The 14312-nt window shown below is 46.6% G+C and overlaps 1 protein-coding gene across 7 annotated transcripts in view; it reads right to left on the minus strand.

Annotated features, from left to right (window-relative positions):
• Positions 1–1665: 1665 nt before the first annotated feature.
• The window catches only part of MYH10 (myosin heavy chain 10), a 154789-nt gene continuing 142142 nt past the window's right edge, over positions 1666–14312 (minus strand). For 4 of the 7 annotated variants that reach the window (XM_008061140.1, XM_021713962.1, XM_008061142.2 and 1 more), the window contains 7 exons: positions 13353–13481; positions 9320–9408; positions 8386–8509; positions 8098–8306; positions 6583–6691; positions 4819–4991; positions 1669–3431 (listed from right to left, as the gene is read on the minus strand). In XM_008061140.1, coding sequence (XP_008059331.1) covers positions 3287–3431; positions 4819–4991; positions 6583–6691; positions 8098–8306; positions 8386–8509; positions 9320–9408; positions 13353–13481 — 978 coding nt within the window. In that variant the 3' untranslated portion in view covers positions 1669–3286. Of the gene's footprint in view, positions 3432–4818; positions 4992–6582; positions 6692–8097; positions 8307–8385; positions 8510–9319; positions 9409–13352; positions 13482–14312 lie in introns of all 7 variants that reach the window. The other 3 variants (XM_008061144.1, XM_021713963.1, XM_008061139.1) reach the window with 1 other exon arrangement.

A 14312-nucleotide genomic window follows, 5' to 3' on the forward strand; every position in this document is an offset into this window, starting at 1 on the left:
CCTAGAGTTTGACAACAGTGAGCTTTCTTTCCCAGTGTCAACAACCTAGGTCTGTCCCTCAGCAACATTAGCTTCTGGGATCAGTCATACTCAGAACCACAGGAAGGAAAGGGCTGGCTAGGACAGCTTGGCTTTACGGCCCATAATTCATCTTAGCTGTTTCCAGGGGTGGGAAAACTGATGGCAGAAGAATGTGATGGGTTCTAGAGTCTGTTGTCAGGAGTTTGGAAGTAGACCCTCAAGCTAGCAGGCTAGAAATGGTGCCTACCAAAGCAGTTTAAAATAATCCCCTAGAATATTTGCATTTTTATTTTTTTGAGTGGGAGTCTTACTCTGTTGACCAGCCTGGAGTGCAGTTTTGCACGCTCATGGCCACCGCAGCCTCAACCTGCTGGGCTCAGATCCTTCTGCTTCAACCTTCCAAGTAACTGGAATTACAGGCATGTGCCACCACGCCCAGCTAATTTTTACCGGTTTATTGTAGAGATCAAGTCTTGCCAAGTTGCCCAGGCTAGTGTTGAGGCCCTGAACTCAGGCAATCTTCTCGCCTCAGCCTCCCAAAGTGCTGCAATTACAGGCACGAGCCACTGTCCCTGACCGAATGTTTGCATTTTTAAAAAGTGCCTATGATGTGGCAAGGGCAGAGGATTTAGTTTGTACAACAGCCTTGAGTTGAACTCCAACAAGCCCCAAGTCTTGCCTGAGTTCCTCCTTACCATGAACCACACTCCTGCTGGGTGGAAACTGGCCAGCTTGACTTTATTTATTTATATTTTATTTTAAAGATGTGGGGTACACGTCAGGACAGCTTGAATTTTTGATACACTCAAAGTCCAGTGTCATAAACTATCTTCCTTGTACTCTAAATGCCCAACAAAGGTTGTATAAACTACCTTTCCTTAGACTACGGAGCAGTGAGTTGTTTAGTGAAGAAAGGTCCCTTCTAGTTATTAGCAGCTTTGTGGAATCAGGACTCGGAATCAGCCCACATGTTTCTCCCGGTAGGCTGAAAAGCTGGGAAGCGGACTTGAACACCAGTTAGACCAGCTAACAGGGAAGACTTGAGAAAAATAATCCTTGAGTTCCTATAAACTCTTGGGCTAAGATGCTGGATGCAGGGGGGAGAACCCAGCTGAAATGTTGTACCTGCAGCTCACCCTTCCTCTCCTATAGTGACACAGGAGACAGGGAGCACTGCTGCCCAGAAGCCTAAACATAGACCTCTAACCTAAGAATATTATGGGATAAGAAATCAGCATTCTCTATGTGAAATAAGATTTCTGGCCAACGCTAGTTGGCCCACACCAGAGAAGCTGACTTTGGGTCTCACTGAATTCTCCCGGAAGCACCTTTGATGTGCACTCTGCCTGAAAATGCAGCCTGAAACTTCTTGGGCCTCTTAATGTGCTCTAACCAGCAATGAACTTCATCAGTTGATGACCAGAGCCACCCTTAATTGCTCCCTTGACAGTTGGGTGTCCAGCCCCTGCCTTCAGTGGTCCTTGCAACCAGCACTGCCCAGAGAATGACTCTATCGCTTGCCAGTTTCTGGAAGGCAGCACCCCTCAGAAAAAGTGGGCCTAGTATCATCATTTTAAGTCTGTAGCTGCCACCCTGCAATCAGATCACAGATGGGAAATCGAGAACAGAAGGTGAGAAAACAGATTCCATGTTCACATGATTATTCTTGTTTATTGAGGTCTGTTTATTCTCCACGGGTGCTTTTTTCTCCAAGTAAATAGAGCAGGCGCAAATATCTATAATGAATAAATTTATTGTCTTACAAAAATCATTGTCTAGAAATATGGGAATACAAGAAAAGATATTTGCAGTCAGGTGTCTGGTGGTCAACAGCCAGTACAATTCATAAAGGGGGAAAATCAAAGATTCCAAACCCACATGACAAATCCTTCCTAATAGATGTTAAAGCTTTTAACCCAAAAGGTTTGTGTTTTCAAGCACATTGCAGAGGATCAAGGATTTATAATTAACACTGATTCATTGTCACTGAATGTTTATAATACCACTTTGACTAGAGAGGTACATGATATGAAGCACAGTCAAAACTTAATACATTAAGTTGTTATAGAGGCAAATAATATATTTAACATTGTCTTAGTACTGTAGTGTCTAAGGCACTTTCTGTAATGTCAGTTTGCTCAACTATCAACCAAAAACAGAATGCTAAATGTTTACTGTAACACTGTCCAAAGGGAAGGGAAAAGGAAAAATGAAAAAGGATCACACCCACTGGCATGTCAACATTCAGGAAGATGGCATCTGTTCTTGAGGGTCTAAGACCTCATCAACAAACTTGGAACAAGTCTCGGACACAAAACCAATATTCCCATTTTGGGCTCAAAGCAGCAGCTGAATTTGCAAGGTCAGCATGAGAGCCTGGCTGGCGAGGAAGGGCCTTCCACGAGCTCCTGCTGGGGCCCACAGCTGCTTGCTCCTGACGTGAGTAGGGCGTCGGCAATGCCAGGCAGTTCAGGAGACCATCTGGAAGTCTACATGAAGGATGGCTGCCACCTGGGGCCTCAGCTGCATTGTGGCCACTATCCCTTCTATGCACAGACCAGCTCTGGCCAAGGACAGTTCACGTGAGTAGATGCGGGGACACCACCGACTCGAAGGGCAGGCCACCCCTTGTGGGATGGGCATGGTAACCCCACATGGATGTTGCTCCCTCCAATTCAACCCACCCCTCCTAATCTTTCCAAAGCCCCTTTCACAGTTTGCTCACTGAAATAATGTAGATCATTATTTGAAGGAAATGAGAGCTAAAAAGAGTGCAGTTTAGGTTCCACAATGTTCTAAGAGACTTGATGTGGCTGAGGAGTCGGGGCCACATGAACACAGAACTAAGTTACCTGTCTGTACGACAGAGAGCATGCAGAGCGACTGAGCAACGACCACGGGGCTGCCCCAAGAACCCAGCGACTGGCAACGAGGGTCTGGAGTTTCTGTTTTAAAAAGGGTTCTTAACATGTATTATAAAATGGTCTCTCGATGACTATATGGAAAATAGATGCAATGACGAAACAATCTGTTTAATATGTGTGTGTTTCGTGTATATATATAAAAAGGGGAGCAGTTGTACCTAAATCTGAAGCAGGATACAGTATGCATAGGCTGGAAAGCCTTAAGACACAGTTGATCTTTCAGGAAGGAATCCCGTAGCTTGCCAGTTTCCTAAATCTGCAGGAGGCCCCAAGGCAGGCTGGCGCTGGATGAGTTCCTATGTGTCCACTGTATCTATTGCCTCCTCTGGCTTCCTGTGACTCTACTCTGACTGGGGTGGCTGCGTCTCATTGACATCACTGGTCTTACTTTCGGTGTCATCATCGGACAGCTCCAGGGACGCCCCCTCGATGTGCAGCTGGCGCCGGCCAGATCGGCTTGAAGAAAAGCTGATGGGGCCGCCCCGCCTGGAGGAAACAAGCAGCAGAAGCGTGTGTGGGTGAACAGACAAGAGCATATAGCTGTCATGCTGTTCGGCTACTCAGTGCCCTGAATGCCCACTTCCAACCCCTCCTTGGACACATGAACTTGAAGGGGTAGGCATGATGGGGAAGGAAGGCTTCCCACTTCTCCCACAGCCTATGAAGCACATGGAGTGGGGTCTTCAGAGAACTGGAAGTGGCTTGATTCAACCTGTGACTGTCTGCGATGGAAACAGGAAGGAAGATGGATTAAGGCCCAGCTCTACCTGCTAACCCAAGGGTCGGTAACCTTGTTCTGCAAAGGGCCAGATGGTAAATACTTTACCTGGGAAGATTTGTGGGCCCTATAGGAACTCGGTCACATATCCTTTTTGTGTGTGTGTTTTTGAATAAGAGTCTCGCTCTTTTTTTTTTTTTTTGAGTTGGAGTCTCACTCTGTAGCCCAGACTGGAGTGCAGTGGCCACTCCTGGCCACCGCAGCCTCGACCTGCTGGGCTCCGGCGATCCCTCCGCTCAGCCTTCCGAGGAGCTGGAACTACAGGCGAGCGCTACTGCACCTGGCTAATTTTTGATTTATTGTAGAGATGAGGTCTCGCTTGCCCAGGCGGGTCTCAAACCCGCGGGCTCAGGTAATCCACTCACCTCAGCCTCCCAAAGGCATGGGATTACAGGCTGAGCCACTGAGCCTGGCAGGAGTCTCACTCTGTCTCCCAGACTGGAGTGCAGTGGCACGCTGCTCACAGCCACTGCAGCCTCGACCTGCTGGGCTCAGGTGATCCTTCTGCCTTAGCCTTCCAAGTAGCTCGAACCGCAGGTGTGTGCCACCACACCCGGCTCCTTTTTTGTGTTTTTTGCAACTCTTTAAAAATGCAAAAACCATTCTTAGCTTGCTGACTATATAAAAGTGGGGCAAAACCCAAATTTGCCCATTGGCTGTAGCTTGTCCACACATCAGCTTTTTGTTGTTCTTCGTTCTCCTGTGTTCTCCCCTCACTGGCACATGTCTGATCCAGTGTGGAGAGGAGCAAGATGCTGAGGAAAGCTGATGGCACCAGCTCCTTCGTGGAGCTCCTGTCCTGCTTTTTGATGGCGGGTGGGACCTGATCTCACTAATGGACACCTGGACATGGATGGATACTTGACCAGGTCATGCCTTGTGTGCCGTGTTAATATAATCCCCTAGTGAATGGCCAAGCGAGTGGGCCTGTTCCTCTCTTATTCTCCCCACAGACTACTCTGAATGTTGTTCAGGAGAAAGAATGGGGAACTGCATGTGAGTCTAAGTAAGCTTTCTCAGACCAGCCACACCCTGTGCCTAAGCCAAAGCATAAGGCAGCTGTCTGCAGACTCAGGTGTCCTCATGCCCACTCACCTCAGCCGGTTCTTCAAAGTGCTGACCTCGCGGCTCAGGCCCTCGTTGGCCTCGGTGGCATCATCCAGTTCCCGCTGGAGTTTACGCCGAGATGCATTGGCACGTGTGGCTTCTTCTTCTGCTTCCTCCAGCTGGCGTTTAAGCTGCTTCATCCGAGCATTGGCCTTCTCCATCTTGGGAGATTTACATGAACCAAAACAAACCAAACTGGTGAATCCAGTGGCAGCCTCTCTCTACCCTAAGTGTCAGGACAGCTCTCTCCCTGCTACCTTTATGAGCACATGCACACACGCACATACACACAACTGCGGGCTGGTCTAAAGCTTGTTGTTTTTTTTTTCTGAGTCTGAGTCTTGCTCTGCCACCCAGGCTGGAGTGTAGTGGCACTATCACTGCTACTGAAGCCTCAACCTGCTGGGCTCAGGCTATCCTTCTGCCTCAGCCTTTCAAGTAGCTAGGACTACAGGAATGTGCCACCATGCCCAGCTAATTTTTTTGATTTAATGTAGAGACAAGGTCTTGCCAAGCTGCCCAGACTGGTCTCAAACTCCTAGGATCAGGCAGTCCTCTTGCCTCAGCCTCCCAAAATGCTGGGATTACAGGCATGAGCCACCATATGTGGCTGATCTAAGGCATTTTAACTGGCCTGCTACTCTCAGGAAAGCCAGTATCTACAGAGCAAATTATGCTAAAAGAAACTAGAATAAAAACATTAAAGTCCTATTTTTACCCATGAGTTTTCTGCAGATGTTTAATATTGTCACATGTGTGACCTATGGGATCATGAAGGAGTTAACTGCTATGAAGAGCCAACAATGCAGAACAGTCCCCAACTCCAGATTATGCAGTGCATTTTCACCCTCCTTGCAAGTATGAGCATTTCATAGTTTACTTGGATTCCAGTACAAAGTCACCCCGTGAAGACCTGACATAAGAACTAAGAGCCCCCTCATTAAGATCCTCACTCCCGATACGGGTTGGCCAGTGCCCTGTGGGTCTAGCTCCCACCTACCCAGAACTGCCCTTGGTGTTTCTAGGCCCCAAGGGTGAGGTGGAAAGGGAAGACTGGGGTGCCTTCCTGAAGTGGGGGAGGGTTTGGGCAGTGAAATCCCCAGCTCCATCCACCTTCCTGATCAGTCTCGGCAGCAGCCAAGTCTCATTATGACAGAGGGAGGCAGCAGGAGGAGGGGGTACAGCTGTCCATGCCATAGTCAATAGAGATCTGACCCACAGTTCAAAGCCCTATCCCCCTCATACTTAGAAAGGGATGCCTGGATGCAGACAGGGAAGACCACTCGGTCCCACGGGCAGTATATTTGCTTTCTCTTTCTGTTCCACACCTCCCGGGTCCACTCTTCCATCTAGCTAATATTTCATGACTGCCAACTATGTCCAGGAACTCTTCTAGGCATTAGGTGAGATAAGAGCAGCAGAAATCTCTGCACTCCTGAAGCATACATTCTAGGGGAGAAAGCAGATAACTTGACGATTCAGTTCGGGCCTGATACGTCAAAGCATTCCCCCACTCTCCTGTGTGTCTCGGGGGCTCTGAGTGCCCCGTTTTATTATCTCTGTCTCCCCAGCACCCAGGACTGTCTGCTGGGAACATGGAACAGTGTATGTTGGATGAAACCTCAGCATTAAGAGCTTCAAACAGCATTTTCTTAATTGTGCTTGTTAATGGTAACAGGTGGCCCATCAGTGCCCTTTGCTAAGCATTTTCAAGGCGGAAGACATGCACCCAGCACCGCTGTCTTCACACACCTGTTCTTTATACTGATCTGCATGGCGACGTTCATCTTCAACCTGCATGAAGATTTCTTTCAGCTTCTTCTCAGTTCGACGGACTAATTTGTTGGCGGCTGCTCGTTCTCTATGGAAGTGATCACAGTAGTTTTCAAATTCTTGGAAAGGTACTTTGAGTGGGAAAAATACTTTTTACAGTTCTTTTTTCTTTGGAGGATGATGCATGGTGGAGTGGTTTCCTGGACTTCTCTGCCCAGAATATCATGATTAATATTAAGGTTTGGAAACCTTTTCCTTATGATCAAAATAGGAATTGCCTTTAACGTATCCCTCAATACTGACAGGCAGAAAAAGTACAGTATTCCCGCACATTCAGGTAGCGATCACTTTATTCAGTGATTTTCTAAATGACAAATCTTACATACAAGCTTCTGGTCAGTTATCCTGAGCACAGACCCTTTGAAGACAAAAACCTCAGTTGGTCTAATCACCTCACCTTTTAGCCTAGAAAATTAAACAAAACTCCATTTTATTAAGTGATTGTTTCACTTCAGAATTTATGAATTACCTGCTACAAAGCTGGGGGCTTTGGCAGCTAACTTTGAGGAAAACCAAAACCCCAAAACAAACCCCACTCATTCTGGTTATAAATCAGACATCATGTTTCTAGATTAGTCTGTGCTGTCCCATATGAAGGAGGTAACTTATTTGGAGGACTCCATGGAAAACAGAAAGCCCTTCTATTCCCTAACAAATGGTATGCAAAAACAGATAGAGATGGAGTCGGTGGAAAGGGTGAGTCATGTTAATTCCAACTAAAAACAAACAGACCCTTAACTGTTCTGTCTCAGTCCGGCGGCGTCACACACGCGGAGTGGGAAGTACTGGGATGTGGGGCCAGGGAGGACGCAGCGTCCTGAGCATGGCCCTGTGTTTCTAGGCTTCAATAAGAGGATGAATTTGAAGGTCTGCTCTAGCTCTGGCAGTTTATCATCTAACAACTTTGTAAATACCTGCCAAAAGCTGTACTGTGCAGTCCTTCCTAAGTTTCAGAATGCTTTAATACATCAACATGGAAACTGTTAAGCAATCCCTTCCCATGGGAGAAGAAAAGCTTTTATTTTTGTCATACTGCATTTCTTCTGTCAGCACCTTACAGCATTTCATGTGATGCTACAAACTTGGGAAATCGACCTTGGACAGAGATGTAAACTTCTGGTGTCTAGGGAATCATGGGACATAGTATAATGAGCTCTGAGCTGAGGCCAGCAAGAGCCAACAGGCAAAGCCAAGCCTTTCCTGACAGCTCATAGCAGTCGACTGTCCTCCCAAGCCCTGAACTCTTGCAGCATTTCTCCTGCCACTCATACACCCTCTACCTCCCACTCTGGCTATCTGTGTCCTTGCCATCTCTTCCCATCCAATGGGCAACCCCCTGAAGGCCAGGGCGCATGTCTGCTGTCTCTGAGCCTAGAGCCTGGACTGTAGTAGACACACAGTAAATTTTGGTTTATACCAGCAAAAACCTCTTACTTGGCTTCCTGCTCAAGCTGCTCCTCCAGCTGCCCAATCTTGGCTTCCAGGGCTGAGATGGTGGCTTTGAACTTGGACTTAACAGCGCCCTCTAGCTCCTGCAGCTTGGCCTTCAGCTCCTTGTTCTGCCGCTCCAGTTGCTGGCGTGCATTGTCACTCTTCTGGGCGGCGCTGCGCTCAGCTGCTAGCTCGGCGTTCAGAGTGTCCACCTGGAGAGGAGAGACAGTTCGTCACTCGTGCCAGAGGCCTGCGCAGCCCTTCCCAGGTGATGGCTGCTGTGTGGGCCACCTGGAGCGTGGTCTTGCGGAAGCGGTCGTTGAGAAGTTCCATGTTGCTCTGCTCCTCTTCCAGCTCCTCTTCCAGCTGCGCGATCCGAGCTTCCAGCCGCCGCTTCTCATCCAGCAGCGCGGACCTGGCCAGGGAGAGAGGAGGCACAACTCACTACCGGCTCAACACAGCATGGTGAGACTTGGGGAAGGCTTCTCTGCCCAGCTACCGCTGGCAACCTGAGCATCCTTCCTGATGTTTCTCCTTCCCCTGCACCATACCCAACCTATCAACAACTGATTACACTACCACCACCCCAACCTACCTCTCTCTACCACCACATCTGTCAGCTGGGTGCAGGCCTATCATCTCTTGCCTGGCTGCCATAGTAGCCCTCTAGCTACCTCCTCTACCTCTCTCCATCTGTTCTCCAGCAGCCAGTCAACTTTCAAAGTGCAAACAAGATCCCAGCATTTCCCCACTTAAACTCTTCAGTGGTTTCCCAATGCACTGAGGATAAAATTCTAACTTTCATCATGGCATGCTCAAAAAAGTACACGATCAACTCTCAGTCCAGTAATCAAGCGGAGAAATCAACTTAATTGGGAAAAAAGAGAATGACTTTTAATGAAAAATGACTTCAGGGAAAGGTTATGTCTAAGGAAACTGCTTGCCAGATCTAGTGAATTTGAAAATCATGGCTCGCAATGCCATTTAGTGCAGTCTACGGCTCACACCTACTGCGTGCAAGGCTGTCAGGCAAGGGGTAAGGCGTATGATGGCTCATGGCTGAGGCTGTCCAGGCCCAGCACTTCATGCTTATCTTTCCAGCCCTCCCACAGATGAGCAAGCTATCTACTGATACCAGATGATGCCCTTAGCCTTTTCAGCAGGGATATGCCTGAGCCCAAAGTACTGCAGGCCACCCCTTCCCATCTGCCACCAGTACACTCACTTTCCAGAGGCGCTGTTGGCGATCTCATCGGCCAGCTCATCTCTCTCTTGTTCAGCATGGCGGCGGGCTCGCTCAGATGAAGCAAGTTCCTAAACAGTTGAGACTGTGAGTTATGTTCTGGGAATTATGTTTCCTCACCTGTGAAATCTGACCGTGCCTGGAGCTGCAGCAACCTTGCGCCAGTCACTGTTGACTTTGGCCTCAAGTTGTAATTTAGATGTGAAAAATTAATCTGGCAAGAAAATCTGCTTGGGTGAAGACCAGCCAGGTGATGTGTGATGTCAACATCCTGAAACAATAATGCCTGCAGAGGGTTGGGCATGGTGGCTCACGCCTGTAATCCCAGCGCTTTGGAAGGCGGAAGTGAGAAGACTGACCGAGCCCACGGGTTTGAGACCAGCCTGGGCAACATGGTGAGACCTTGTCTTTACAATAAAACAAAAAATTAGCTGGACATGGTGGCTCACGCCTGTAATCCCAGCACTTTGGGGGGCGGAGGTGAGAGGATTGCCTGAGCCCACGGGTTTGAGACCAACCTGGGCAACATGGTGAGACCTTGTCCTTACAATAAAACAAAAAATTAGCTGAGCATGGTGGCTCATGCCTATAATCCCAGCACTCTGGGAAGCGAAGATAAGAGGACTGCATGAGCCCATGGGTTTGAAACAAGCCTGGGCAACTTTGCAAGACCTCATCTCTACAACAACAAATAAAAAAAATACGCTGGGCATGGTGGTGCATGTCTGTGGTTCCAGCCATTTGAAAGGCTGAGGGGGAATGATTGCCTGAGCCCAGCAGGTTGAGGCTGTGGTGGCTGTGAGCATGCCATTGCATTCTAGCCTGGGCAACAGAGTGAGACTCCAACTCAAAAAAAAAAAAAAGTCTACAGAGGAGAAAATCCTAGTGAACCTAGGGCTTTGCTGTCACTTCAGTCTAAGAGATGGCTATATTCCTCCTCTTATTGGAAAGCTGGTGCTTTTTAATGTAAACTGAGCACAAACTTTAAACAAACTCTTAACTTTAAAGAAATATGAGCAGCCAGGCTTGGTGGCTCAGCCTGTAATCCTGCGCCTTGGGAGGCTGAGGTGAGTGGATTGCCTGAGCCCGCGGGTTTGAGACCCGCCTGGGCAACTTGGCGAGACCTCATCTCTACAACTAAAAAAAAAAAAAAATTAGCCAGGTGTGATAGCGCGCGCCTGTAGTTCCAGCTACTTGGAAGGCTGAGGCGGAAGGATCACTGGAGCCCAGCAGGTGGAGGCTGTGGTAGTTGGGAGCGGCCACTGCACTCCAGTCTGGATGACAGAGTGAGACTCCAACTCAAAAAAAAAAAAAAAAGAAATATGAACTATACCAACTTATGGTCTTGAAGCATTGTTCACACATGCTGTTTGGAGATCAAGTGTGCTAGCCAGACAGACCAATGCATATCAAGGCAGCTGTGTGATACACCAAGGATCACAGCTCTCCTGGGGAGGTGGATGGGGTACAATTGCAGAGGCAGGTTTTTGAAGAGCTGGGTCCCTGCAGTGAGTAGGGCCTCTTTCTTAAAGGGGGCCAATCAAGCCAATATAGCCCTACAAGGGGCTCTCAGAGGATTGGGCAGGACAACAGGGACAATCCTGTGCCTGCTGGCCCATGGGAGGAAGAACTGCCTGATGGCTGCTTTTCTACACATTTCCTTGGGAAGATGATTTGCCACAGAAAGGAGTCAAGGATAAATTTATTTTATAAATAAGGAAACTGAGGCTCACATGGAGCCAAAGTTGGTTGGGTTCTGACTCCCTGTCCAGGGCTCTTCTCACCAGCTGCCCCTTCCAAAAGATGCCACATTTGACAAGAGCACATCTTGAAGATGTCTGATCAGCAGGGCTGCACAGGAGTTCCCCTGCACACTGTGGCCTGTGCATCTGCCTCTTATGTTGGTGTACAGGATGTAGGTCCTCTGAAAGGCCTGAGTTCTAGCACATCTTAGCACTCAGGGCAGGGTGGGAGTCGGGAGAGAAAAAAGGGTAGCTGTCTCGGGTGTGAAGGCAGGCAGCAAGCAGAATGCTCTGGGCCTGACCCCAGGCACTGATTACAGACAGCTCTGCCATCTGGCCTCTGGTGTTCAGTCCTCTTGGTCCACAGAGATACTCTCTGGGCTCCTGTCCACTGGCTGGGTGTGCTTTAGGCAGGTTGAGGGACCCATGAGAGAAAGGAAGAACCCTGGGGCCTGTACGTCAGATGAACAGAGGTGTCTGAGGGAAGGAAAAGTATCAGAGAAATAGTGGGAAGGGGATGTCCAGTTTCTGGTTCAGCCTCTTCTCCCTAATGGACTGTGATTCAGACTTTGCCTGAAGGTCTGAAATAAACACTTTCAGCTTTCAGGAAAAAACTGAGAGTGCTGGGTACAGCAGTGCTGCTTGGACACTTAGGTCTGGGAAAACTCTGTGAGGCAGGTACCAAGAGCCCCACCACCTTTGTGGAAATGAGCATTTGAAGATATTGCTGATTAACTCCGTGATAAATACACAGAAGTATACATCTGACTTCACTGATGAATGCACATTATTTTTAAGTATACAGCAAGCATTTATAAAAAGTGATCACATTCTAGGCCCTAAAACTGTGCTAACATTATCTGACCACGCTGTAATAAAACTAGGTATCAACTTAAAAAATAACCAGATGTCTTACATTTGAAATTTTAAGCCGCACCTTTAAATTATTCACAGGATATAGATGAAACCATAATAGAAATTAGAAAAATGTGGAATTAAATGACAATAAAATCATTCCATATCAAAATTTGTGGGATGAAGTGAAAGCAGAATTTAAAGGGCAATTTATGGTCTTTTAGAACACATTAGAAAAGACGCTTGAAAGTTGATGAGCTAAGTGTCCAACTCAGGAAGTCAGAAAAAGAAAAACATTAAAAGGAAATAAAGACAAAAGTCAAAAACAATGAAATAAAAAATGGGGATGAAAGCCAAAAAGCTGGCTTTCAGGTAATCTCAGGGGCTGCACAGTGCTCACTGTCCTGGTTTTCAGTTCCTTGCTCATTCCTGATACTCTTTCTTTCTTGCGAGCTCAACTCTGCTTTTGGTAATATTTTATCCAATGTTTCTAGGTTTTTGTTTTGGGAGTATTTTCATATTGACTAATAACATTTCAACTTAAGTTATTATCTTTCTAGGGTTGGATAAATTTTGATCATCCATCATTTATACAGAAATGTATGCCTTACACTGATATAATTCCACACTATATACAACACTTCGTGAGTCCCTCCAATAATAGGAATTCAATGAAACAAACATCTCTTTTACTGAATAGTGCTTCCTGTGTAAAACAAGGCAACCTTGTATCATCAAGGTTAGAGTTAATGATCCTAATGCTTATCAACAGTAAATAAGAAAGTATCATTTCCTTTTCCAACATAGGGGAACAAACCTAGAAGGTGGCTTGAAAGTTTCTAATCAGCTTCTTTGCCTTTAGCCAGGTAGAGGGATGTATGAGAGCAATATCAGCTGATCACTTTCTGTTTGCTGAACTGAAGCAATGACATGGCCTGGCACCATATTAAAAATGGATATTGAGCCGGGGTCGGTGGATCAGCCTGTAATCCCACGCTTTGGGAGGCTGAGGTGAGTGGCTTGCCTGAGCCCGCGGGTTCGAGACCCACCTGGGCAACTTGGCGAGACCTCATCTCTACAATAGATCAAAAAATTAGCCGCGCGTGGGAGTGTGCACCTGTAGTTCTGGCTACTTGGAAGGCTGAGGCGGAAGGATCGCCAGAGCCCAGCAGGTCGAGGCTGCGGTGGCCAGGAGCATGCCACTGCACTCTAGTCTGGGAGTGAGACTCCAACTCAAAAAAAAAGGATACTGATTTAAGAAGAGAGGGAGAAGAAAAAAAAAAACTCCAAACACCAGTAAAATGGATGCTGAAATTATACTAGGCTACAAAGATGAACATATACTACTTATCTGATCCTGGAGAATTTCAAGGGCAAATATTTGTTGAACAATTGGACGAATAAGCAAACAAACAAACCTCCTGCAATTGAAGGATTTCTGCTTCCAGACTCTTCAATTTCTTTTCACTCTCTTTGGATTGAGCAAAAATCTCATCTCGGGATGCACGAGCTTCTTCTAATTCACGTTGGTAATCTTTCATCTGAGCCTATAAATAAGAAGAAGGTTTTGGGGGTAGTTTTCATTCTTAGTTTTAAACATATGATACCTTTTCCAGACTATAAAGGTAATATACATTCACTGTAAATATAAAGCACACAGAAGTAAAGATATAACAAGGAAACTATAGACCGATATCCCTTATGAATACAAATGCAAAAATCTTCAACAATATAGTAACCAACTGAATCTGGTAACATAAAAAGGATTATAAACCATGACCAAGTGGACTTTATCTGAGAAACTCAAGGTTGGTTTGACAACCAGAAATGAATTAATATAGCCATATGATCATCTCAATAAATGTAGAAGAATTTGATGAAATCTAACACCCATTTATTATAAAAATACTCAACAAGCTATGAACAGAAGGAAACTTCCTCAACGCTGATAAAAGGCATCAATAAAAACTGGCAGCTCGCAAGTTCAAGACCAGCCCAGGCAACTTGGCGAGACCTTGTCTCTACAATAAATTAAAAAAAAAATAATCAGGAGTGTTAGTGTGTGCCTATAGTTCCGCCTACTTGGAAGGCTGAGGCAGAAGGATTGCTGGAGCTCAGCAGGTCAATGCTGGGGTGACTGTGAGCCTGCCACTGTACTCCAGCCTGGGCAACGGAGTGAGACTCCAACTCAAAAACAACAACAACAACAACAAACCAACAATTAATATTATACTTAAGGAACAAAGACTGAATGCTTTTTCCATAAAAGATCAGCAACAAAACAAGGGTGTCTGATCTTGCCACTTCTATTTAACACTGTAATGAAAATTCTAGCTAGGGTAATGAGGCAAAACAAAGAAATGAAAGATATCCGGATT

The sequence above is a fragment of the Carlito syrichta genome, unplaced genomic scaffold, assembly GCF_000164805.1.
Source record: "Carlito syrichta isolate Samal-C Ts95f unplaced genomic scaffold, Tarsius_syrichta-2.0.1 Scaffold305117, whole genome shotgun sequence".
Classification (NCBI taxonomy): domain Eukaryota; kingdom Metazoa; phylum Chordata; class Mammalia; order Primates; family Tarsiidae; genus Carlito; species Carlito syrichta.